The sequence below is a fragment of the Symphalangus syndactylus genome, chromosome 19, assembly GCF_028878055.3.
Source record: "Symphalangus syndactylus isolate Jambi chromosome 19, NHGRI_mSymSyn1-v2.1_pri, whole genome shotgun sequence".
Classification (NCBI taxonomy): domain Eukaryota; kingdom Metazoa; phylum Chordata; class Mammalia; order Primates; family Hylobatidae; genus Symphalangus; species Symphalangus syndactylus.
In genome coordinates this window covers 22,822,062-22,849,162 of record NC_072434.2, presented here as the reverse complement: position 1 = coordinate 22,849,162, position 27,101 = coordinate 22,822,062, and the positions used below count along the sequence as shown (strand labels likewise).

At 42.4% G+C, this 27,101-nt stretch overlaps 1 protein-coding gene across 2 annotated transcripts; it reads left to right on the top strand.

The window, feature by feature from the left end:
* The first annotated feature begins 4,459 nt into the window (after nt 1-4,459).
* LOC129458476 (cyclin-Q-like) lies at nt 4,460-5,657 on the top strand. 2 transcript variants are annotated; one of them, XM_055234345.1, is made up of 2 exons: nt 4,460-5,116; nt 5,177-5,206. In XM_055234345.1, the coding sequence occupies exons 1-2, from the start codon at nt 4,460-4,462 to the stop codon at nt 5,204-5,206; spliced, it is 687 nt and encodes a 228-aa protein (XP_055090320.1). The 2 variants fall into 2 exon arrangements, with proteins under 2 accessions (XP_055090320.1, XP_055090319.1); XM_055234344.2 differs by having other exon boundaries at nt 4,460-5,657.
* Nucleotides 5,658-27,101: the final 21,444 nt, after the last annotated feature.

The window sequence follows — 27,101 nt, the reverse complement described above, 5'->3', positions numbered from 1 at the left end:
ATAATCCCAACACATTGGGAGGCTGAGGTGGGAGGACTGCTTTGAGCCCTGGAGTTTGAGACCAGTCTGAGTAACACAGTGAGACCCTGTCTCTAAAAAATATACAAAAATTAGCCAGGCATGGTGGCACATGCCCGTAGTCTCAGCTATTCAGGGGGCTGAGGTGGGAGGATCACTTGAGCCCAAGAAGGTTGAGGTTGCAGTGAGCTGTGATGACACCATTGCACTCCATCCTGGGAGAGAGAGACCCTGTCTCAAAGCAACAACAACAATAACAATAAACAAACAACAACAAGAAAAAACAGCTATTCTTTAAATATTTTCTTAAAAACTAAATTTTAAGAAGACATAGATGTATCTAAATTATAAGCATAATAAAGAGTCTTAGTGTTTTCACAGGGAAGAAAAGCCAACGTGATAGCGTAGAGACAGTGAAGGCTGGGACCCCTGCACCTAGGGCTCCCTGGATTAAAGCCTGTGACAGAGCAATTCTCATCTTTAAAGTTCCTTAATGATTAATGTGGATTTTAGTAATTATTTAAGGGCCCCGTAAGGAGTGTAAGAAAGATAAAACTCTAATTCCAAGACTGAAATTAAATGGGTATCATTTCATGAGGAATTTGAAAAAGCTCTTTGAAAGTATGAGAATGTAATATGGAGGTATTGAATTTCTTCCCTGTGACTATTTCATTATATTAAACAATCCATAAAATCTGTAAGTAATGGCAGAGATGAGATTACTGATTTTTCTCACTTGATTTGTCCTGAGTTCACATTGACTGAGCATAAGAAACTCCCGTTCCCTGAATCGGGCACTGCCGTGCAGAAAGTTTCAATGCAGCATTTGAAGAGGAGTTTAACACGTTGCACAGACGTCCAGTCTCTGGGACTGCTGAACTGTAATAAACTACACCATTAAGTGAAACATTGGATGGAGAAGCTGGCTCATTGGGTCGGCAGTTACAGTTATAAGTAGCTCCTTGGGATGCTAATAGATTAAGACGAGTGGTTTAAACTTCTAAGACAGACCTCTCGCTTTAGTAAACAGCAGAGTAAAAGACTTACATAACACCTCAGGCAGTGTGCGTTCTGGTATTGGCCCAGCCTCTAATTGTGTGACCTTGGACAGCTAATTTTGCTTCCCTAGACACCCCAGTTCCTTCATCCGAAAGTGAGAATGTATCATGGGATCATCTTAAGTATATCTAGAGCTCTACCTTTCTAGGATTCAACCACTGGTAAATCTACAAATATAATATTACATGATCAGGGTTAAATGAACTCTAATGGGCAAAATGCATGATGTAGTCATCCAAATGCTAATATTGTAATGTGGATAGAAAGAACAGATTTTAAGTTCACCAAAAATGAAATCAAAATGGACCAGACATATTAAAAGGAGCTCAACTTCATTTGTAATTTTAAAATGCAAATAAATACAATGAAATACCATTTTCACCTATCAGATTAGCAACAATGTAAAGGTTAAAGATATCCAGTGGTGATTGAGTGTGGGGAAACTGGTACTTTTAATGCTGTTTGTATGAATGGAAATTGGTGGTCTTCTCAAAGGTCAACTTGTTAATATGTATCCAAAGTTAAAATACAGTCATGCTCGCATAACAACAAGGATGTCTGAGAGATACATCGTTGTGCGATTTCATCACTGTGTGAACATCATAGTGTACTTACACAAGCCTAAATGATATAGCTTACTATATATTACATACATATAGGCTGTATTGTATAACCTATTCCTCTTAGGCTACAGACCTGTGCAGCATGTTACTGTACTAATATTGCAGGCAATTATAAGTATTTGTATATCTAAAAATAGAAAATATACAGTAAAAAATACAGTGTAAAAGATTAAAAATGGAGGCCGGGCGCGGTGGCTCATGCCTGTAATCCCAGCACTTTGGGAGGCCGAGGCAGGTGGATCACCTGAGGTCAGAAGTTCAAGACCAGCCTGGCCAAAATGGTGAAACCCTGTCTCTACCAAAAATACAAAAAAAATTAGATGGGCATGGTGTCAGGTGCCTGTAATCCCAGCTACTTGGGAGGCTGAGGCAGAAGAATCACTTGAATCCAGCAGGCAGAAGTTACAGTGAACCAAGATTGTGCCACTGCACTCCAGCCTGGGTGACAGAGTGAGACTCCATCTAAATTAAAAAAAAAAAAAAATTAAAAATGGTATGTCTGTATAGTATAGGGCACTTACCAGGAGTGGAGCTTGCAGGACTGGAAGTTGCTCTGGGTGAGTCAATGAGTGAGTAGTAAGTGAATGTGAAGGCCTAGGACATTACTGTACACTGCTGTATGTTTTATAAACACTGTATACTTAGGTTACACTAAATTGATTTTTTAAATGTTCTTTCTTCAATAATAAATTAACCTTAGCTTACTATCACTTTTTTACTTTATAAATTTTACTTTTTTTCAAACATCTAACTCTTTGTAATAACACTTAGCTTAAAACACAAACAAATCATACAGCTATACAAAAATATTTTCTTTCTCTATATCTTTATTCTATATACCTTTTTCTGTTTCTAAAAATTTTAATTATTTTTTACTTTTAAAACTTTTTGTTGTTTTGTTTTGTTTTAGCTACAGGGTCTGCTCTGTCATCCAGGCTGGAATGCAAATGGCACAATCAAGGCTCACTGTAACCTCAAACTCCAAGGCTCAGGCAATCCTCTCACCTCAGCCTCCCAAGTAGCTAAGACTACAGTCATGAGCCACCATGCCTGCTGGATTTTTTTAAAAAAATTTTGTAAAGACAGAGTCTCACTTTGTTGCCCAGGCTGGTCTTGAGCTGCTGTCCTCAAGCCATCCTCCTGCCTCGGACTCCAGAAGTGCTGGGATTACAGGCATGAGCCACCATGCCTGGCCAAATTTTTTGTTTAAAAATGAATACACCAACACACACATTAGCCTATGCCTACACAGGGTGAGGATCATCAATATCACCGTCTTCCACCTTTGTATCTTATCCTGAATTTCAGCAGGCAGTAACACACATGGAGCTGTCGTCTCCTACCATAACAATGTCTTCTTTTGATCTGAGGCTGTTCTTAAGGAGGTATCACTCTTTTCAGAAAGATGCTCATGGTGGTTTGTTTCTTTTTTCATGTTAGATTTGTGTGAGTCTATCATGGGCTACGGCATTATGAAGGCTGTAACTTCACCCAGCGATAGGAATATTTTTAGCTCCATTACAATCTTGTGGGATCACTATTGTGTATGAGGATTGTCATTGACCAAAACATTGTTATGCAGCACATGACGGCAACATATCCTTGAACACACAATTTCACTTCTGGGAATTTAGCTTATGGATATACTTGCAAAAGCCCACTAAGCTATGTGTACATTCCTGTACATTTTCAGAGAAATTGTCTACAACTTTATATCATTTTGGTCATGTTAAAGACTTGGGACTGGTGGTTATATTCCTGTACACATAGCTTAGTGTGCTTTTGCAAGTATATCCATAAACTAAATTGACAGGACAGAATTGTTTGAAAAACAACCATGAATATAACATAAATGCTCATTATCAGAAAAAAATGGTTAAATAAATTATAGTACATCCATTTTATGAATTTTTTTTTTTTTTTGAGACAGAGTCTCGCTCTGTCACCCAGGCTGGAGTGCAGTGGCGCCATCTCGGTTCATTGCAATCTCTGCCTCCCAAATTCAAGGGATTTTTGTGTCTCATTCTCTTAAGCAGCTGGGATTACAGGCATGCACCGCAATGTCAGGCTTTTTTTTTTTTTTTTTTTTTTTTTTTTTTTTTTTTTTTTTTACGGAGTCTAGCTCTGTCGCCCAGGGTGGAGTGCAGTGGGGCGATCTCGGCTCACTGCAAGCTCCGCCTCCCGGGTTCACGCCATTTTCCTGCCTCAGCCTCCCGAGTAGCCGGGACTACAGGCGCCTGCCACCACGCCCGGCTAATTTTTCGTATTTTTAGTACAGACGGGGTTTCACCGTGTTAGCCAGAATGGTCTAGATTTTCTGACCTCATGATCCGCCCGCCTCGGCCTCCCAAAATGCTGGGACTACAGGCGTGAGCCACCGCGCCCGGCCTAATTTTTGTATTTTTAATAGAGACAGGGTTTCACCATGTTGACCAGGCTGGTCTCAAATTCCTGGCCTCAAGTGATCCACCCACATCGGCCTCCCAGAGTGCTGGGATTACAGGCGTGAGCCACTGTGCCTGGCCCATTGTATGGGATATTATGCAGCTATTTTTTTTTGGTTTTTTTGTTTTTAATTTTGTGTGCTGATAGGGAAAGATGCCAAGAATATTATTAAGTGAAAACGCATGTTGGAGAGCAATATGCATAATATGATACAACTTGTTAAAAAAAAAAAAAAAAAAGAAAAGAAAGAAAGGAAGAAAAAGGCCAGTCTGTTCTTCGGCCTGCCTCTACTTCCGCCGGAGCCGCGGGGCCTCATGGAGGGCCCGGAGGACCGCGGAAGGAGCCCTGCAGCGCGAGTCCACGAGGGGCCGCCGGCGCCGGAAGCCAGGGTGCACTTCCACGTGGCGAGGTTCATCATGGAGGTAGGTGTCAAGCTAGGGATGCGGTCCATTCCCATTGCCACTGCTTGCACCATTTACCGTAAGTTCTTCTGCGAGACCAACCTGGAGGCCTGTGACCCTTTCCTGATTGCCATGTCTTCCATTTACTTGGCGGGCAAAGTGGAAGAGCAGCACCTGCGGGCTCGTGACATCATCAATGTGTCCAACAGGTACTTCAACCCAAGCAGTGGACCCCTGGAATTGGACTCCCGCTTCTGGGGGCTCCGGGACAGCATTGTGCAGTGTGAGCTTCTCATGCTGAGAGTTCTGCGCTTCCAGGTCTCCTTCCAGCATCCACACAAGTACCTGCTCCACTACCTGGTTTCCCTCAAGAACTGGCTGAACCGCAACGGCTGGCAGCGGACCCCCGTTGCCGTCACTGCTTGGGCCCTGCTGCGGGACAGCTACCACGGGGGACTGTGCCTCCGCTTCCAGGCCCAGCACATCGCCGTGGCGGTGCTCTCCCTGGCCCTGCAGGTCTACGGAGTCGAGGTGCCCGCCGAGGTCGAGGCTGAGAAGCCGTGGTGGCAGGTGTTTAGTGACGACCTTACCAAGCCAATCATTGATAATATTGTGTCTGATCTCATTCAGATTTATACCATAGACACAGAGATCCCCTAAGGCCCTGGCCCAGGCTTGCCCAAAGAGAAGCCCAGGATTGTCAGCTGCCTGGGGACATTGCCACCACAGCGCTATGATGGCTGGTCCCCAGAGGACCAGCTGGGAGGACTGGTTGTGCTGCTGGAGAAGGGCTGAAGGCGATGACATGCTGCCGCTTTGGCAGTCCCTAGCAGTCGCGGTCCAGATGATAATGGGAGCTGCGCCACCAGCGTGCAGGCTGGGAGCACACTGGGTGCAGCTGACCCAAGGCAGCCACATCTGCTTTTGTCCTTTGAGAGGACTCTGACTGCAATAGAGACATGATGCCAATAAAAGGAAACTCATGACATGATGACACTGAATCCCTAGGGATATTTTTAAGCCAGATTTATAGCGAGAATGAATGTGCCACGTGGTTGAAATCTATTTTGTGTAATAAAAGGTGATGCAAGTCAAAAAAAAAAGAAAAAAAGAAAAAGGCCAGGCACGGTGGCTCATGCCTGTAATCCCAGCACTTTGGGAACCAGAGGCGGGTGTATTATCGGAGGTCAGGAGTTCGAGACCACCCTAGCCAACATGGTGAAACCCTGTCTCTACTACAAATACAAAAATTGGCGGGGCATGGTGGCGCATGTCTGTAATCCCAGCTACTAAGCGGGCTGAAGCAGGAGGATCGATGGATGGATGGATGGAGGGAGGGATGGTTGGATGGATGGATAATTGTTTTCAAAGAGAAATTTTCTAGAACTATATACCATTTTGGTCATCTTAAAGACTTGGGACTGGTGCTTAGAGGATGGGGGAGACATCTTTTCTTTCTCATTTTATATTTTTATACTTTCTATTTGAATTTTTTTGCCATAATCATTTACATTTATAATTTTTTAAAAGACCGATTGAAAACATGAAACAGCCTTGAGAAATGGTAGCAGGGAAATGTTGCAGAATGACCACATGTACTCTGATGCCTTGCCGGGGGGATGTTGGCTCTGAGGCCAGTCTGGACCCTGGCTGCCGGTGTGGTATACAGGAGATGGGACTCTGTGAACACAAGCACCACTGTGGTTTGAGCATGTCCCTCAGAGTTCATGTGCTGGAAATGTGGTCCCCAGTGTGGCAGTTGGAAAGGTAGGGACTTTAAGAGGTGATTAGGTCTTTAAGAGGAATTAATGCTACTCTCCAGGGAATGTGTTATTTCTCATGAGAGTAAGTGAGCTCTCACTCTCTTTTAGGACTAGATTAGTTATCTCGAGCACGTTGTTATAAAGTGAGGTAGTCCCTATGTTTTGCCTCTGACTTCTTCCTTTCTGCCATGTGGTATGCTAATGCTGTGCTCTTGGACTTCACAGCCTCCAGAACTATAAGCCCAGTAAACTCTCCTTTATAAATGACCTAGTCTCAGGCATTCTGTTATAACAACAGAAAACACACTAAGACCTCCCTTGTGGTGCACACCTTTTATTTTTTCCCTTCCCAGTATTTCTTTCCCCTTCTTTTGGTAACAGGACCCATTTTCCTTTCTACAACTGCTTTTCTTCCACCCCTCAGTCCATGTTTCAGGTTGGGGATTGGACCTTGACCTCCAGTTCCAAAAGTGGGCCTTGACCTTGAGATGGCCAGGGCACCACAGAACTATCACAATGGCTTCAAGGAGGGGCACTGGCTCAAGCATGACCAATAAGAACATCCTCCAGTACTTTGGCTAGTGCTCTTGGACCAAGGCTCTCCCCTTCCCTCTAAGTGCAAGAGTACTAGAACAAATGTCTGGAACTGCTTTGACTATTGTTGCCACCACTGGGTGGAGATTTTCCTGAAAATAAAGCAAACAGAGGAAAGCAGAGCTTATGTGATGAGAGACAGATTCCTGTGGACACAGAGCACCTGGATCCAGCCATGAAGAAGCCTTCTTAATTGCTTTTCTGTTATCTTAAACTTTATATGAGCTAATAAGTTCTCATTTTTCCTTGAGCTGGTTTGAATTATTCTATTAATTTCATCCAAGAGTCTCTATAAATGTGAGCACCTTAGTAATTTCTTCAACAGCCAGCAGAGCCCATAGTGCCTTTTTAAGCCTTTACCCAACAGTGTGGACTCCCAGGCAGCAGCACTTACCATAAATATTTTTCATCATTTTGCTCGTGGTTTCCTTATGCTCCCACCCAGTCTTAGTACAGGATTGAGTGGAGAGCAGAAACTCCTTGAAATGTTTGTTGCATGGGGCAATCATTCTAATTTTCAATATCCCAATATTGCCTCTGCATAAGACACAAATATGTCTTAAATATATGTAAGACATGAATACTTTTTGTGCCCATTTTTTTTCTTACATTTTGGGTCTTTGCAGATATTAAAACTTTGGAATAGATGATGCAGAGCATAGATTCCTAAGCCTCAACTCCTTGCCAAACTTGAAGGACCAAGCTCAGCCCTCTGCAGCAGACCACACAAAGCCTTACTCAAACCTGCTACTCTAATGCTGGATGTCCGTATATTTATAAATTACTATAAAAAGGCGAGAATTATAAGGACAGAAAAAACCTTTAAGTGAGCAGCCCCATTTATTTTTTCTTGTATTTCTCTCATTCTTGACTTCTTTCTAGTTTGTTACCAAATTCTTAAACAACATTAGCAATTTAAAATGTTAGAAATGGAAAAAATTGAAAATGGCCTGTTCTCTGAAAGTTCCTAGTTCGTAGTTGTAATAGCTGTTCAACATCTTCTTGTAGCCATAAGACAACTGCAGTGCCAGGCGTACAAATCCTGATCCTGTGTCAGTGGTCAACACTCACTAGTCTCTTACTACCCAAGAAACTGCTGTATGTCACAGGGAAATTTAATAACCAAGGTGCATATCAGTCCATTGCATCTGAAACAGCATATTCACTACTTAACACTCAAATGTGAATTTTTTTTCTTTTTTGGAGATGGAGTCTCACTCTGTCACTCAGGCTGGAATGCAGTGGTGCAATCTCAGCTCACAGCAGCCTCCTCCTCCCGGGTTCAAGTGATCCTCCCACCTCACCCTCTTGAGTAGCTGGGATTACAGGCAGCCACCACCACACCTGGCTAATTTTTGTATTTTTAGTAGAGATGGGGTTTTGCCATATTGGCCAGGCTAGTCTTGAACTCCTGGCCTCAAGTGATCCACCCACCTTGGCCTCCCAGAGTGCTGGAATTACAGGCGTGAGCCACTATACCCAGCCTCAAATGTGAATTTCTAACCCATTTGCAAACACAACCATCCCAGAAACATGACTGGCAGGAGGAAACCTCATCCCTCATTGGAAGATGTTCCCAATTATCTCCTCACAGATGTCACCACCACATGCCCTACTTAGTGGCCAGGAGCTCAGTGAGACACTGCTCACCACATTAATTCACCAAGCCCAGGGTCAGCACTGGCTCTGGGCACCCTGCACCCACTCACTGTCTCACTGTCAAAGTTCACTGCCAGCCGCCTCCTCGAACCGTCCATAAATCTTGGGAGATTTGGGGGCTCTGCCTGGGGCACACCCTAAGGAGACACCATACTTCCTAGCCACACCTATCACAGACTCAGAGTCATCCAACAAGACCTGAAACAGAAAGTGACAGTTACAACGAGACACCTTACGAGCGGGTGTGGTGTGCGCAGTGCACGGTGAAGAGGCATTTGTTAGTTCTGGACACACCTCTCATCCCTCCACTGCAGGACAGGTTGGCTGTGACCCACAGCAGATATAGTATGTAACAGCAGCCCTGACTGTTTCTGGCTGTCAAGACTTGCAGGAGTCCTGGGGACCAAAATGGCTGTAGGCTTCGCCTTTCAGTGTTCGATCTTTTGGTATCAATAAAATCAAAGGCAGACACAAAAGGGAATTGGAAAACCCAAGAGGAAAATACCACTAGTACATTTCACTCAGCTGTTCCTACGGCTCCATGCCTTGGTCCATTCAGGCTGCTGTAACAAAGTACCACAGACTGAGTGGCTTATGAATAACAACAATTTATTTCTCACAGTTCTGGAGGCTGAAAATCTGAGATCAGGGTGCCCTCATGGTAGGGTTCCGGAAGGGCCATCTTCCAGGTTACAGAAAGCTGTCTTCTCGTTGTATCCTCATATGGTAGTAAGAGGCTAGAGAGCTCTCTGGGATTTCTTTTAAAAGGGTACTAATCCCATTCATGAAAGCTGCACCCTCATGACTTAAACTACCTCCCAAAGACCCCACATCCTAATACTATCACATTGGGGGTAATATTTTAAAAAAGAAATGGGAGGGGGGACACAAACATTCAGTCCATAACTCTCCATGATACTTACGCAAGGCTAAGCCTGGCCTTGGTGGCAGCCCAGTGGATTCCAGTTGTGTGTTCCCAGTGACGGCTGGAGAAAACACTGAACCCAAGAAAAATGCTGAAATGTTGGCCATGGTGGCCTACAAGGAAAAGCCACTGGCAATTGAGCCTTGATCCTGTTTTCAGGATCAAGATTTGGGAATTTTTTGTTAATGCTATTTAGCTCAAAGGTATGCTTTTCTCAGTTCTGCTCTGTATATAGTTTCTTGAATCCACTCCTCTTTCCCTCACTTGCATTGTTGCACCTGCCCTCTGTGCTGTCAGTTCTTCCTTACTTAGGTCCACCCTGCACACCACCACCTCTACCTGAACAGCCCCTCATCTGAATACATGGAATCAGGCAGACCTGTATTTATTCATGTTACTCTCAACACCTAATATATGTTAGCATCACGGTCAGCAGGTCACCACCTGGTGAGAGCACTTAAAAGAGTGTGTGTGTGTGTGTGTGTGTGTATGCATATATACATAGTCTGTGTGTATATATATATATATATTATAAAGAGTATATATTGATATTACATAACTGATTCTTCAGCATCTGCAGAAAAAAATCTCGAAGTCCCTTGTCAATTCACTACCTGATTCTCCCTTATCACTCATGAAACCCCCATTCCACTGTACTGCAGCTCATACTACTCCATTTGCCCAGAAAGCCTCCTCTTTTTTATTTACCTCAGTACTGAACTGAAAGCACCTTGAAGGGAGGAATCATTTTATACCCATCTAACTTGATATTTGAGAATAATAGGTGATTAATTAAATTCTTGGATTGACTGATTGATGACTTCTCTTCAGCCTTGTGATACACAACTCAGAGTCCATCGCTTCCGTAGGAGCTCATTGCCTGCCTGCCTGCAGGGATCCCTTCCTCTTTTGAATTGGCACCTATTGGCTGTGCAATCCATTCAGCAACAAACCATGAGATATCATTCTTTTGCTATTGTATTGTGCCTTTTAAATTTAAAAAAAAATTGGAAAATTTTTGTGGGTATGTTATTTCTATTTTTTATGAGTTTATGCTTAATCTCTTCAGGGACCATACAATTTTTTTTCCCTACCACAATCTCTAAAGTCTTAAATAGGTCTCACAAAAAGTACAAACAATATTCATCCATTATAATTTGCCAGAATTAATTCTAATTATGTATATTGTTTAATTATAGGTAATTGGTATTCATTATTAATTAAAGCCAAATAGGTTTATTTTTGCACGCTAGAATTTTGTAATTTCACATTGTTTTACACTGGAAAGTCAAGCTTTCTCTTTATATCTTTTAGCAATTGTGAATGACACATGAAACATGACCTTTTGGTACTGAACTTAGTACTTCATAGTACTAAATTTATAATCTAATTATAGTACTATAAATAGTGCTAATTATAGTACTAATTTATTTCTAAATTGAGTACTTTACACACAATTTAGAAATTGAAGTGTAATTCCTAAGATTAGGAAAGATACGTTGTCTAATTGATCTTTGATATCTGTCCATGTGCATATGAGGATATATTATTTTGTGTCTCATCTTCTATGGTGGCTGGCCTTCAAGATGGCCCCCAGGGATTCTTGCCTTCTGGTACTCATGCTCCAAGTAGTCCATAGTCTCTTCCCACATTAAGTAGGGCTGGCCTGCATCATCAATAAGGTATCGTACAAATGATGGAGTGTGACTTCCAAGGCCAGATCATAAAAGAAAATACATTGCAGCTTCTCCCTTGCTCTCTCTTGGGCCACTCACTCTGGGGAGCTAGGTGCCATGTCATGAGAACACACAAATAGAGGGGTCCACAGGACAGGAAGCTGAGGCCTCTTGCCAACAGCCAGCACTGAATTGCCAACCATGTGAGCGAGCTACTTGGACGCACACCCTCCACATCTGTGGATGTCAGCGGCCTCAACTGTACTTGACATCACTTTTTTTTTTTTTTTTTCTGAGATGGAGTCTCACTCTGTCGCCCAGGCTGGAGTGCAGTGGCGTGATCTCAACTCACTGTAACATCCGCCTCCAGGGTTCAAGTGATTCTCCTGCCTCAGCCTCCCAAGTGGCTGGGATTACAGGTGTCTGCTACCACGCCCAGCTCATTTTCATATTTTTAGTAGAGACGGGGTTTTGCCATGTTGGCCAGGCTGGTCTCAAACTCTTGACCTCAGGTGATCTGCCCGCCTCAGCCTCCCAAAGTGCTGGGATTACAGGTATGAGCCACCATGCCTGGTCAACATCACTTTGAAAGAACTGGAGCCAGAACCATTTGTGTTCCTAACCCACAGAATTGTATATTATGCATGTTCACTGTTATTTTAAACTACTGAGTTTTGGAGTAATGTGCTATATTTTACTATATGACTAATACATATGAAGATAAAAATTTTTACTTAATGGAAATAATAAATAGAGAGTTTCTATGACAAACTAGAATGCTGTAAGTACAGATCAAAAGAGTCTTGTGAAAAGACGATCAGGGAAAAACGAGTTTCTTGTAGTGAGATGGATTGAGTGAACTTATATCTGAAATATGAAGAAAATACTTCAAAACTCAAGCAAGAAAAGAAAATAATATTGAAGACTTCATTATCTGAGGTCTTATTGATTTGTTTGGTTTGCGAAAAGAGTCCAGGATACACATAATGACCATGACAGGTAACCACAAAAAGCTGAAGGGGTTGCCTGTGTCACTGCCCTAGTCCAAGCCAGTGTTCTCACCCAAACCATGATACAGTAAGAGCCTCCCACTAGTCTCCCCACAACCTCTACCCCCACATATCCACACTGAAACCAGAAATGTCTTTTTAAAATTTTTAAAAAATTTTTTAGAGATGAGTTCTTGCTACGTTGACCAGGCTGCTCTCGAACTCCTGGCCTCAAGCAATCCTTCCATCTCGGCCTCCCAAAGTGCTGAGATTACAGACATGAGCCACCACGCCCAGCCCAGGTATATCTTTTTGATGTCTGCTGAATGTCACCATTCCTTCAAAAAATACTCCCTTGCCCCTCAGATGAAGCCCTTGAGTAGGGCCTCAGGACTGCATGCTGTGGCCCTGCCTTCTCCCCAAGCTTCCGTGATCTCTCTGTGCCCTCTAACTCTACAGGCTTTCTGGAAGTCCTCCAAGTTTGTCGTGCTCTCTCCCACCTCTGGGCCTTTGCACATGCTATTCCCTCTGTCTGGTACACCCACCAGGTCTCACCTCCAAACCACATCCTCCCTTTGAACTCTCCTTAGACTCTCATCCTGATCTCCCAAATCTCCGTGCCATGGGCAGCCTGTCAGGGAGCCCTTTGCTGATGCCCTTGTCCAGGCAAGGATCTCGGTCATAAGCTAGTAGGGACCCTATACCTTTCCCTCCAAGCTTTGGTGAGTGAGCAATTATTTGATTTTTGTGTCTCCCACAGCTGACTGTGGGCAGAGCAAACCCTACTGGGTTTGTGCCCTGCACACAAAGGTGCCCAGCCCAGGTCACTGTCCAGTAAAGTCCTACCTGGGCTTTGTCTGCCAAGCTCTGCCTAGGTCTGTGTCACACAGTTTTTGGTTTTTCTCTTGGGGAGGTGAGGGGGTGGGCATGGTAGTTTATACTGGATACTCTATGAGAACAGGGGCGGCTTCTGATTTAGGTCACCATTGAATCCCCAGCAGTTGGCATAGGGAAGACACTTAGCAAATATTGCCTTAATTAGTTCATTTGGTAATTAAGGGCCAGTTCAGTCAGGACTTATCTTAATTTGAGGACTGTCTAAATGTTTCTTGCCTCTAAGTACCACGTTGCCCTAAATTACTCGTACTCCATTGTCATCCCTCGAGTATTCCCTAACCACAAATTCCTCTGGGAAGGGAAACGCTAAATCAATAACATCTTAATGTGAGTTAATTTATCCAAGATTAAAAAGTCAATTGCTTTACAAGACCCCCAGAAAATAAGGCAAAGAACATGTGAGTTGTAAAGGGGAAGAAAGTTCTAGAAACCTCCCAATATTTTCCAGGCTTTGAGCTTTTTCTCTGAGAAGAAATAGTTATAATAAGCCATAAGCTATAATTCCTTTTCACTGTAAAATGAAACTGTTATTTAAAATTAATTAAGTTTCTACCATATAGATCGATCAAGAGGTTAGCAACCATATTCCTTTTTCCCATTCTAAACTTTCCATAACGTACTTTCGACCAGGAATGGATCTAAATTGGTGGTGGTGGGCGGGGGCTGAAACTAGTATAATTCAGGGATCTTGTTTAAGAAAAATGTATTAAAGTACAAATACAAAATGCCCGTGATGGTTGTGGGTACAAAATACCCACAGCTATCCCAAATCACCCAACATGAGAAGAAGTATGAGAGTGGAGTGGTATGGTTAAAATTTCTCACCAAACGTCACACAAATATATGACCATGTGAACATAAATGTAATCACATACAACCATGTGACACACACACACCCTTCCCCCGGAGGCTCAGAATGGGCCATGCATGGAAGGAGCCCTGCAAAGTCTGCCTCGGCATTCACTAAATCCTAGTTCAGCTCTCAGTCTCTTCTAATTCCTGTGGAGAGGGCACATTTCTTATTTTATACACATGTGTCAAATGTCTTTTTCAGACTCCTTTTGTATTATTTTCGATCTCATTTTTGTTTAGCTCTGTAACACCTCATGTTTGAATCTTCACTATGGTCAATCACACAATATACATAGAGTCTTTGGTTTTAGTCATCTTTGTTGAGCCCCTCCTATGTACCAGGCTGTGGTAGGCCCTGGGGATACAGCCAGGAACATGAGGGGCAGGGTCCAAGCTTTCCACTGGTAGTTGCAGGAGAAAGACAATAAACAGATAAACTGTCATATATTAGGTAGTGAGAAGACGAGAACAGCAGGGAATGTGGTCAAGAGTCAACAGGTGATCTGGGACAGCCTCTCTGAAAAAGTGGCATTTCAGTGGCACCTGAGTGACAAGAAAGAACCACACAAAGCTGGTCAATTTCATAGATTAGTGCAAAAGTCCATTGATTTGTGCAAAAGCAAAGAGCCTGTTCAAGGAGCAGAAAGAAGACCAGTGAAGCCCCACAAGAAAGTCCAGGCCTCAGAGGCCAGGGTAATGAGTTTGGATTTTATTCTAAGTGCAGCGGGAAGTTTCTGAAAAGAACTAGGGAAAAATGATGACATGACATTTTACATTTTTAAGTAATCACTCTGGCTACTGTGTAGAGGATGGATTTGTAGTGGGAGCAAGAGTGGAAGCAAGGAAGCTAGGGAGGAGGCCTTTCAATTGAACAATAGGGGAGCTTGGGGCAAAGGTATGTTTTTGGTCACCAGCAGAGTCCCCCCTACCAGGGGCCATTCCTCCCTCAATCACAGTTCAGGCATTTAGTAGGACCCTGAGAAAAAACAAAAAACAACTGCCAAATACCTGTCTAGCATTGCCTATGTTTTTCCAGATCTACTTTTCCAAGTACCTTCTCTGTGTATTGTATACCTAAAAGGATGGAGGATGAGGGAGGGTATGGGAGAAGACAGGAAGCCAGCTCACTCCCAAGTTTTTCTTTAAAGATAGAAAAAATAATTTCCTAAGTTGGGGGCACAAAATTAGAATGACCCCACCCAGCCCAGCTCTAGAGTTAGGTAGAGATAGACTCAAGTCCTGGTTCCACTAGTTATCAGCTATGAGACCTCACTTTACTTCTCTGCACCTCAGCTTCCTGATCTCTAAAACTGAGTTTGTTTATAGTATTTCAGTGGGGATTTAATGAAATCATGCAAGTAAACCACATTGTTTGTTGCTAGGTAAAACATAGGCATGTTCTTCTTCCCCCGCGTGAAAACTTGGTCCCAGGCACAGGTTTCTAATATAGTCAGAGCAGATGTCTTTGTTGCCCTTCACTGCGATTCAACCCCACCATTCTTGAGCAAGCCTTTGAAGCCCATCCAATCTTAACAGAACTGCTTTTGTGGGTGAGACATCTCTAAGAAGTTCAACTGTGTTTTGGACCAAAATCATTTGCCATTCTTCTGTTCCTAACACACAGGTCTCTGCGTGTTGATCTAACCAATTGGTAGTGTTTTGAGTAATACATCATGAGGCCAATGGCGCCTTAACGATGTATTACATTAATATATCATCAAAGCCATGGCATTGTTATGATATATTACTTTAATACATCATTGGAGTGCCACAGCTTTAATGATGTATTACTCAAAACCATAGCAACAGCTAGAAAGATCAAGATAAGTTTTATATTTTTAAAACGTATTCTCAGTAAATATAATTTTTTTTTAAGTTTCCACAATAAAATATGTGTTCAAACAAAATACGAGGATGCAAGGCCTCCTGATAAGTAAGCATCGAGATGCTTCCTTGGTCATCCTCCTCCCACTGTCTACTACGTACCTGGCTTCTAAGTTCATTTTAAACTGCTTCATCCAAATCTCCTAAAAGTAATATTGCTACTGAATTTATGATTCTATAAGTGCCCCAGGGATCTCCAATTTAATGTTACAGCTGCACGTTTATAGAGCAGTTGTTTTTCCAATGGTAGCTTCAGCATTTTCTACCCACCTTTCCAGAGGATTCTACACTGTCCAGGCCAAAATGTCCTTCAAGAAACTCTTGGGCAAGTTTGATTTTTGGTATAATAAGGTGTCTGAATCCCCTGTATCTCTAACTTCTCCTCCTTGTTGGCATATCTGTGAGAGAGAGAGAGAGAGAGAGAGAGAGAGAGAGAGTGTGTGTGTGTGTGTGTGTGTGTGTGTTGTATATAACATTGTATGTCCTGTCTGAGAGATTTCCAATATGTAAGATGGATTTAGAGATAGACCTAAATCTCAAATCTTCCGTGTGACAGCCTTGAGCATTCACTAATTTTAGCACAATGAAAATTGACCAAGAAATTAGATTAGTGGAGTTGCATCAATTGCAACAGTATCAGTATCAATAAAAACAGGAAAATGTTTTAGTCCATATCTTCATGACAAATCTTGACTAACAAGAGTCACTTGAAAATGGGTTGAAGAGCAATCACATGCACACACACACACACAAAATGGGAGAACAAGACATTGGGGCCAGAGATCTGACCCCAAAGCAAGCCTTCTTAAGAAGGCCCTAATATTCTAATACTCACACTCCCTTGAATTCAACTTTTAAAATTTAATTCTCCAGCCTGGGCACCATGGCAAAACCTCATCTCTACAAAAAATACAAAAATTAGCCAGGCATGGTGGCGCATGCCTAGTCCCAGCTACTTGGGAGGCTGACGCAGGAGGATCACCTGAGCCTGGGGAGGTCAAGGCTGCAGTGAGCCAAGATTGTGCCACTGCACTCCAGCCTGGGTGACAGAGTGAGACCTTGTCTCAAAAAAAAAAAGTTTAATTCTTCAGAAAATTCAGAATTCGTGTTATTTAGGGAGGGGTAATGCAGTTCTAAGCAGAGGTGACAGCTTACTTCTGATTTCTAAGACATAGCTTTATACTGTCAGTGTTTTTCACGTTGTGAAATTTAGAAGCACCCCATCAACCACTCTGCAACACCCCGATTTCTCTATCCTGGTGTCTTTCACTCTTTTCACAGCTTTGGCTCAAATCTGTCATACCAGATTCCTCTGAACACCTCTCAGGCAGGAAAGCCTTTTCTCATTTCGAGTGCCTGACTTGGGAATTGAATTCCCTCACCCTCTTTTCTCTCTTCATCTAGGCTGAAGGACTGCAAGGGAGCCAGCTGCATGAGAATAGATTAGGCGAGAAATGATGATTCAGCACCCACAGCTTCCTGCCATGTGCTAAATGATCAGTTTAGTCTCAATCAGCAGATAAAGAAAAGGCCCAGGGAAGGGACAAGAACATTTGCCCTGGAAAAGGGAAGAATGACAAAGATCTTCGCATCAGAAATGTGAGGTTTGCAATAAGATGGGACTGAAGAAAAAAATGTGTCAAATGGTTTTTGTCATTTGTTTTTGAAGGTAACCAGAGGCAGGAAGCCTTGTTGCTTATAAATCACAATTAACCACAGAGCTACAAGGGGCCTCTGAGATTAGACTCAATCCCTGATTTTACAAATGAGGCACAGGAAGTGCTGGGTAGCACCTGTGGTAGATTCCTGGCGCACCTTTAGAGAAGTTCACAAATTACGTTCAGTGGTGATCAAACAGGAGCATACGTTTTTCTCTGCCCAGAAGGGCCACCCCATCCTCATCATCTGCACTTGACCCAAAATGCTCAGTCTAAGTCTCACCTTCTCCAGGAAGCCTTCCTGACTCCCCCAAGCCTGTGATGACTTCCCCCTGCCTCTGATCCCCTATAGTTGACTGTCCCTTCATTTTCATTATCTGCTACTTTGTATTATCATTTTCCCTTTCTAAGATGTATTTGCCCAATAATTTCAACTTCAGAAACTTTGGAAAGGGTACATGCACCTGCCCTGGGCAGGGAGAAAAGTGGTGGGAGCAGGTGAAGACACAGCCTTTTGGTTGGAGGAGCAGGCCTGCGACATGCTGTGTGCTTCCCTTGCAAAGCACCTTCACAAAGCAGCTGTTTAATACAGGGTGTCCATAAAGTCAGGAAACAAATCATATAATACAATTCTTAGTAAAGACTGAAGATGTTCTTAATGCCATCCTGTATATTTGCCTGGGTCCAGACTATATGGACCACCTGACTATGTTGGTTATTTGTACAAATGAAGGAAGTTCTGACATAAGTCCCTGAAATCAGAGTGCAAAAGAAAACGTTTGTATCCCAGAACTTCTGGCTCCTCTTTTCACCATTCTACTATAATCATTTCTTTTTAAAGTTCTAAGTTGAAATGGTACCATATCACTTTTATATATAGTCAGGTATATGCAGATATAGTTAGATATATAGAGATATATACAAAACTGCAGTTTTATCTTTCATAAATAACAGTTTAAAATACACACTAAAATAAAGACTACAAAATACTTGGTAATTTTCATCTGGACTTTTCATAGAAAATTAGAAATCAGTGGATTTTTCTGGAACTCTTATTAGGAAACATATTTCTATATGCAGTCTCCTAAGGAGACTTGTCTTTTTGTACACACATAAACGGATAATTACTTCTAGTAAACAAAAGTTCACACTCATCAACAGAAGACTCTGCCTTAATTCCAACTTTTCCTGCAAACCATTCAGATAATCATTCAGAGTCAACTGAATTTTCATGATATAAGAAAAGGCATATTCATTGCAAAGCATTCATCTTTAAATTTGTAAAACATGTCCTTGTGAGACGACATTTTCAAAAAGGATCTGCCAGCTACTCTCTTAATGTATTGCATATATTAACAGAAGACTAAATACCATGGTTTTCCAATCTAGCAAGACTGCACAATGAATCAGTTTCGCTAAACCTAATTCCATTCACCATACCGAATGTGTGCCTTCAGCCCTTGGAGCATTCCAACGCACTCAAATGCTTGACAACAACAACACGAAAATTGAGTTTCCCGTCAGGGTCAGGATGTTGCATTTTTGCTTCACATACAATGAACAGATTCCTTTCCTTTTTCACTTTCCAATGATTGTGTGTGTCAGGCAGATACAAACAATAGAACCCTGTACTTCCAAAATCTCAGCATCAGTGCATACATTAAATGGAACAAAGTGATGCCCACGTGACACTTTTCTGAGGCAAAACACTTCTCCCCAGGAAAAAAAAAAAAAAGACGTGGTCAGGCATTATATGTTTCCCCAGTTACCCTCGTCTCTTCTTGACCTTCCTTCCTGCTGGTGCTATATCCTTTGTTACCAAGATAACTTGTTTATAAAAGTGCTTGTATCAGTTACTGAAAACAAGTGACACATGATTTACCTGGGGTGTATTACAAAAGTAAATGCCAGGATCGAGCAAGAAACTAAAGAAGACTCTCCTTTCTGAACATTGACTTCTATCATGAAGAAAATTTGAGCCTATAAAACTGTCACTAGGATACAAGAATTACCCCAGAGTAAAAGTTTGCTATGAAAACTACAACTATTTTAAATTTCTTTCCTCCTTTTATGCTCTGTAATCTCTCGTGATGATACATTGTTTCTGGAATTTAAAAATGGATTCATGGGCTGGGCACGGTGGCTCATGCCTCTAATCCTGGGACTTTGGGAGACCAAGATCAATTAAGATCAGGAGTTCGAGACCAGCCTGGCCAACATGGTGAAACCTTGTCTCTACTAAAAATGCAAAAATTAACAAGGCTTGGTGGCACACACCTTTAGTCCCAGCTACTCAAGAGGCTGAGGCACGAGAATCACTTGAACCCAGGAGGTGGAGGTTGCAGTGAGCCGAGATGGCACCACTACACTCCAGCCTGGGTGATTGAGTGAGGCTCTGTCTCAAAAAAACAAAACAAAAATAAAACAAAACAAAAAGGGATACATGTATTACATTATTAAGTGCAATTAACACATCTTGTAAAACCCACCCCCTTTGCTCCATTCACACTGCACTATGCAATCCCCAAAATAAGTTCTGTTCTCATTCAAATCCTGACCCTGGCTTAGGTGATTCCTCACCAAAATGTTCTCTTTCCATCCTTTGCCTGGTCAATTATTACTTGTACCTCAAGTCTCAAATTAGGCTTTGCTTACCCCAGGAAGCCTCTCGATAGTCCAGCACTTGATGAGGGTAGATGCTTTTCCTACAGCCCACTGCACTTGTCCTTATCATACAATCTATCACCCTTCATTGAAAATGTCTGCTTCCTTCTCAAGCCCCCTCCCCAGGCTGAGGTTTCTTGGGGACAGGGACTCCATTTGTCTTACCACTATACACTCAGCACTTAGCAGTGCTGGGCACATAGCAGACACACTCACTACGTTTTTGTGGAATAAGTGAACATGATGTACTCAATTTGTAGTACATACAATGGGAGGAGTGGGGAATTATTCCTATACAAATAGCTGAACCTCAATTAAATTCTACTCCTCGTCATCCAGCAGGTTCCAGTTCCCTGTCCTCTCTCCATTCCTTAAAGAGACATGACTGGCCTGGCATGGAGGCTCACGCCTGTCATCCCAACACTTTGGGAGGCCGAGGTGGGTGGATCACCTAAGGTCAGGAGTTCGAGACCAGCCTGGACAATACGATGAAACCCTGCCTTTACTAAAAATAAAAAAATTAGCGAGGCATGGGGGCACGCACCTGTAGTCCCAGCTACTCGGGAGGCTGAGGCAGAAGAATCTCTTGAACACGAGAGGCAGAGGTTGCAGTGAGCCAAGATTGTGCCACTGCACTCCAGCCTGGGAGACAGAGAAAGACTCCATCTCAAAAAAAAAAAAAAAAAAAAAGAAAAGAAAAAGAGAGGCATGGCTCTTTCTTGCCTAAAATTTCATCCTCCAGGGCTTCATATGGCTGGATGTTTCTTGCCATTCATATCTCAGCTTAAAGGTCAGTGAGGCCTCCCCTGGCCATTCAGTCTAAATGCACTACCAAAGCATTGGGTATTGTTTCACCTGTCACAGTTCTCTGCATGGCTCATATTACTACCTGATCTTTTATTTCTACATTTATTGTGTCACTCCACCATCATTAGAATGTTAGCTCAATGAGTGTGGAGGCTTCTCTGTCTTATTCACAGCCATGTCCCCAGAGCCTAAAACTTCATTGGCACATAGTAGATGCGGAAGGAAGGAAGGAAGGAAGGAAGGAAGGAAGGAAGGAAGGAAGGAAGGAAGGAAGGAAGGAAGGAAGGATTAAAATAGCTAAAAATTTAAACAATTAAAAATCACGACCCAGCACTGTGGGAGGCCGAGGCAGGTGGATCGCTTGAGCTCAGGAGTTTGAGACCATCGTGGGCAACATGGAGGAACCTCATCTCTATTAAAAATACAAAAAAAAAAAAAATCCCCCAGGCATGGTGGCATGCACCCGTAGTCCCAGCTACTCGGAGGCTGAGGTGGGAGATTTGCTTGAGCCCAAGTTCTAGACTGCAGTGGGCTATGACTATGCCACTGCACTCCAGTCTGGGTGACAGAGTAACACCCTGTCTCAAAAAAAAAAAAATCATGAGGCCAGGTGTGGTGGCTCATGCCTGTAATCCCAGCAGTCTGGGAGGCCAAGGCAGGAGGATCACTTGAGGCCAGGAATTTGAGACCAAGCAGGGCAATGAAGCAAGACCCCATTTCTACAAAAATTAAAATAATAAATAAAGCCATGAAAAATTCCAGACATGCTTTAAAATCAGCTAGAAAAACCACTAGGTTTACATGACACCTATTGATAATAACATTATTCACTTTGCATTCTTTTACACCCAAGTCACCCTGGAGTATACTAAGGCTGTTACACTCTGAAAGGAAGGAATAAACTCTAGGCGACATTCAGCAGCTGCCCAGGTGATGGCTGAGGAGCTGACCTGGTAGAGGGGGAGCACTCCTTGGAGAAAGGATCTTCTACCTGTACCTGAACACATAAAGAAGTGAGGGTCTACCCAAAGCAGCAAAAAGGAATCTCAATTGCTGAAAAGGATCGATGTCTAGAATGGCCAAGTTTCTTAGCAAGAAGAACTACGGAGAAGTTGAGTTCTTACAGGAGCCAAAAGGACTTGAGTTTTACCAGAATATCTCAAATCAACCAACAGGTTCAGAAATTTGTACTCCTAGGTATTTCCTGGATTTTGTGAGACATAAACGCAATATCTAGATACATATGCCTTCCACTAGGGAGACATTAGAAATCTTTCTCCTCTTGGAACCTGTCCACAGGTTCCAAGACCTGGAGCAGCACCCAGGAGACACAATGGCATGAAACTCCTGCTCCGAGGACAATCTTTGATCAAGATTACAAAACACATCACTTTTGGAGCTTAAGAGGAAACCTTCCTCTATCTCTCCAAAAGCATCTAAAACCCTTGAAAGTTACAAGGCAGAGGAAAAGTCACTGTCACACCCCTGAACTAGTAATGGTACAATTACAATTACCCATCCCTAGCTGAAATGAGTGATACTGCATGGACTGACCTGGGTTTGAATCCAGACTCCTCCACTTACTGTGTGAACTTGGGCAAGTTCCTTAACCTCTCAGAGCTACTATTTTTTCCATCGGTTATAAAATAATGGAATAATACTCTTTCAGGGTTATTGACAGGGCTAAGTGAGCCAAGGAGTATCAGGCCCTTAGCAAAGAGAAAAGGCTTAATCATTGGTGACTATTGTAATTATTGCTGTCATTTGTAAATAAAAGTGGTTGTTATAGATACAAATATTGGAGACTAGAGAATTGTGTCTCAGAACTTTTAGTTATGTGAATCCATTTACAAAAGAGCTACCAAAAATAGTTCAAAGTCCAAAGCTCAGATTGCTACATGCTAATTCTTTGCCATACCCCTTTTTGAGAAATCTCTTTGAAATTTTGGGTATATAAGCTAATATGGCATGTTATGAACAATATGTTATTGCTTCTCTAAAAGGAATTATATTGTATATCCGCAGGATGAGACTCACCACTCTTAGGCTATAATTAGTTCATGTCCATTAAATAGCAGTTGCACAACTTCCTAGTAATTTACTGGTAGCCTAAATTATAAGGCTGCTATTTGAAAATGTTTTTGCCTGAGTCATTTTTCCCTCTCAGTCTCACTTAAGTCTGGGTCTCTTAAACTAGAATAGGAATTAGCTGCTTTTTACAGATCAGAGAACAGATTCTGAAATCATCCATATTACGATATCCTAAATTTCACCAACAAGGGAAAGAGAAAATTTATGTGACAATCGAGAAAGAGTATGGCAAACAAATTCACATGGAATTGGCTTTAACAAACCTTTTTCATACCTCCTCAGAAACAACAGTTGTAAGAAATATTATTAGTTTGTGTGTGTAAGAAATATTATTAGTTGGTGCGTGACATTTCATGTTAAATTGATTATAAAGACATCGATTAGGTATAGTGTACACTGTTGAGCAATAAAATTTAAATCAATGACAGATACTATCCAACAATCTTTAAAGAGAGCAGCATCACTTTTTAATAAGAAGAAAAAAAGGAATGCTAGGATTGATATCACTCTCAATGCCACTGCAAGAAAATACACTTTTGAAAATCTTAAAAAGATACATTATGAGAGTGAAAAGCATAGCAATCATTAAAAAAAGAAATAGTATCATATAAAAATGAAATATATTTGCATTTATTCAGAGAATCTAAAGTAAATCAATACTACATCAATTACAGGTACTAGAAATTGAGCAGTAGCTGGTTAACAAAAGAGCATTTACACTATTCTTTAACATGCCATTGGACAACATCACCACAAGCACAACCTGAAAACTGAGTGAGAAGCAAACACACTGATTGTCCTATCTGATCTGCACCCATAAACTGTATCTGTTGAATTTTAATGACATTCAAAAAACCAATGGGTAACAATATATTAACCCATCAATGATAAGGGGCTGACTGGAGTCAAAGCCCCTGCACTTAAGGGTCAGACACCTGTTTAGAAAAATACCACTGAGATGGTCAAGAGGGGCCTTGTTCTCATTATTCTCCATCAACTCTGCCACACTTGTACAAGTTTCATTTACATTTTCTTATCCAATTACATCTTGCTCAATTCCTCACTACAATTTATAGCAAACTTTACAAAGCTTTTGACCTGTATCATCTTATTAAACTTTTATGAAAAATCAATGGAGTTCCATCATTTCACGAGGCTCTTCCTCACACGGTTGTCAGTGTGAGTGGAGAAGTCTGTTTATCCCCAAATCTGGAGGAGAGGTACTGATTTACAAGCTAGGCTCCGGTATGTAGGAGATTATTTCATTTTTCTAAAATACAGCATTTTAAAGAATTGCAACCTTGTAAAAATGAGCCTGAAAGGAAAACAAAAACAGCCAGTTTTTAATCTTCTGTCTTTCTTTAATGTGCTCACGGGCTCTCCCCAGAATAACGCATCATTCTCTGGACCACAGCCGACATGCTGAGACAGCTGAGTCACTTGAGAAAAAGAAAGAGACCTGCTGATCGCCTCCAAGAAGAGAAAGAAACTGTCCTGGAGCCCAAGGGACATGCCATGCTGAGGAGCTCAGACACACACGCGCTTCCCCGCCTCACCCACCACTTCCTATGGAGGGCTTTTTTTAAAGGTTTGCATTTTTAAAGAAGAAATGGCAGGCGTCTCTTATCACTTTGCCAATCAACAACGTAAACTCTTCTCTTCCTCTGCCTCCTCTCCGAAAGGTGCCGTATTGGGTTCCAGAAATTTTTAAACAGAAAATTCAAGCCAATTCAATAACTGAGTCAAGAACTAGTTTTAGAGGCCCAGCTTCTCATCCTGCCCAGATTCACTGAACGGCAAATACTCGGCACAGCACTGTTTTCCACCGGCTCCCCTGAGCCCAGGATCTGTCCACGAGGCCACCTCTGCCCGGACCCCTACACGTGGCTGCCCTATGGGTTCCTCACACTCAGTTTGTCCAAACCTGACCTCTCTGTCATCTCCCCAGCCTCTCTCTACAGATAGTTCAGTGTTATTACTGCCATTCCCCTGGTAACTTGGGCCAGAAATCTGAAAGCCAGCCTAGAATCCTCTTACCTTCCAAATGTTGCATGAATCTGTACCCTCTCTCCCCACCCTACTCCTGATCACCAATTCCATCTTTACGATAAACACAATAGCCCCCAAAATCTCTCCTACACTATCACAAATTGCTTCCCAACTGCTCTTTCTGCCTCCCTTCTTGGCCATATAAATGCATAATAAACTCTGATGATCTGGCTAAAAAATGTAATTCTGACCATACACTCCTCTCCACTGCAATCCTTCTGAAACTCCATCAGTGTCAGTCACATTCAGCACAAGGCCCAGCTTTTGTGGGAAGCCAAACTTCTCAGTCATGGGCCTACAGCTGCCATTTCCTGAAAGCTCTGTATATGCCAGGCCATGGGTTTTTGATTTTCCACATTAAATGCTTGGCAAACATAGGGAATCACAGACTCCTTGCAAAAATGCCTCCCTCTCGAATCCTGGGATTTGGAGACTTCAGTTTGGTTTCTGTTCAGACTGAAAATATAACAAATGGCAAGGAACTCTGAAACCCACACACTATCTTCCTTTGCCAATAGTCTCTGCCTCCCCTTCAACTTTAAGAACTGTAGTGACCTATCAGAGGGAGAAGCAGAATGCCTAGAACCTCCACCAACACGTAAGCATCAACCTAAAGACCCTACAGGTGGCCAAGACAAAGGCTCCAAGGAGATCAGAGAGTTAGGAAGACACAGCAGATCCTAAATAACGAGCTAATTTCCTCCTACAAAAATGCAGAAGAGCAGTGCTTAGGAACACATGTTGGTGGCAGTCAGACCTGGGTTCAAGTCCTTCTCTGCCATCTGCTAAGTATGAGACCTTGAGCTACATACCTAATCTGTGAGCCTTAGTCTTGTCACTTGTAAATGATGGTGTTCCTAAGACTGCAAAATTCCCAAAGGTTACTGGAAAGACTAAATAAAGACTTGACATCAAACCTAGCATAGAGAGCTCAATAAATGCGGTTATTACTAATATTGTAAACACATAAGCTCAATGAATGCAGTTATTACTCATATATTAGCACATGACCTAACAAGATTTCCTATCAGTTATCATGATTCGCTGTACTCAATAATACCCTTTTTTCTCAATGACCTATTTCTTATGTTACTTTTTTTTTTTTCTGAGACAGGATCTTGCTTTGTCACACGTGCTAGAGTGCAGTGGCTCACTGAAGCCTCAAACTCGTGAGCTCAAGGAATCCTCCCACCTCAGCCTCCCAAGTAGATGGGACCACAGGCATGCACCACCACACCCAGCTAATTTTTTAAATTTTCTGTAGAAAAGCAGTCTTCCTGTGTTGCCCAGGCTGGTCTCCAAGTCCTGGGCTCAAGCAATCCTCCTGTTTCAACCTCCCAAATTGCTAGGATCATGGGCGTGAGCCACCTCACCCAGCCCCTATGCTAATTTTCTCAACCCACTCTGTAGCATGCAAAATAACCCTGCTTGATATAACCAGAGAGTGAAACAAAAGTTAAGGTGCATTTTCCAAATGACCCAAGAATCTTTCTCCAAACACCCCTGAAGCTTGACTCTTTTCTGGATTCAGTCCTAACCCTTCTTTTCTTCTCATGCTTCACGGTGTCTTTGGGAAGCTCATCCACTTCCACAGTATGGTGTGCCTTGTGAGTTAGCTAACTTGTTCCTTTTCCTAACAGAATGCCAGTTCTCATTCAACCGTTTATCGCTCCCTCATGTGCCTAGAACAGTGGGCCCGCCCAGAGCTTGGGAGGTGGGCCTGGTCTTAGGCTAATTTGTCTTCTTTGCCAGTGACAGGTTCAGGAACCGCAGTGATCTGTTGACCCAGGAAATTGATTCAGAAATGGGCATGGGACCCATGGTCAGTGTCCTGGAAAAGCCTTCTGTGCATTGTTCTTTTAAGAGAGACATTTCAAAATATGGTCTCTTTTTCTGTGGGGCATTGTTGAATGCACCCACTGATGAGGCTTGGAGCTAATGGAACCATCAGCCCCGAGCCAGAGGAGAAGGCAACACGGAGAAGGCATGCAGAGGCCAGAGGACATCAGAAAAGCAAGGCTGGAGCCCCAAGTGAAATAAGACTGCC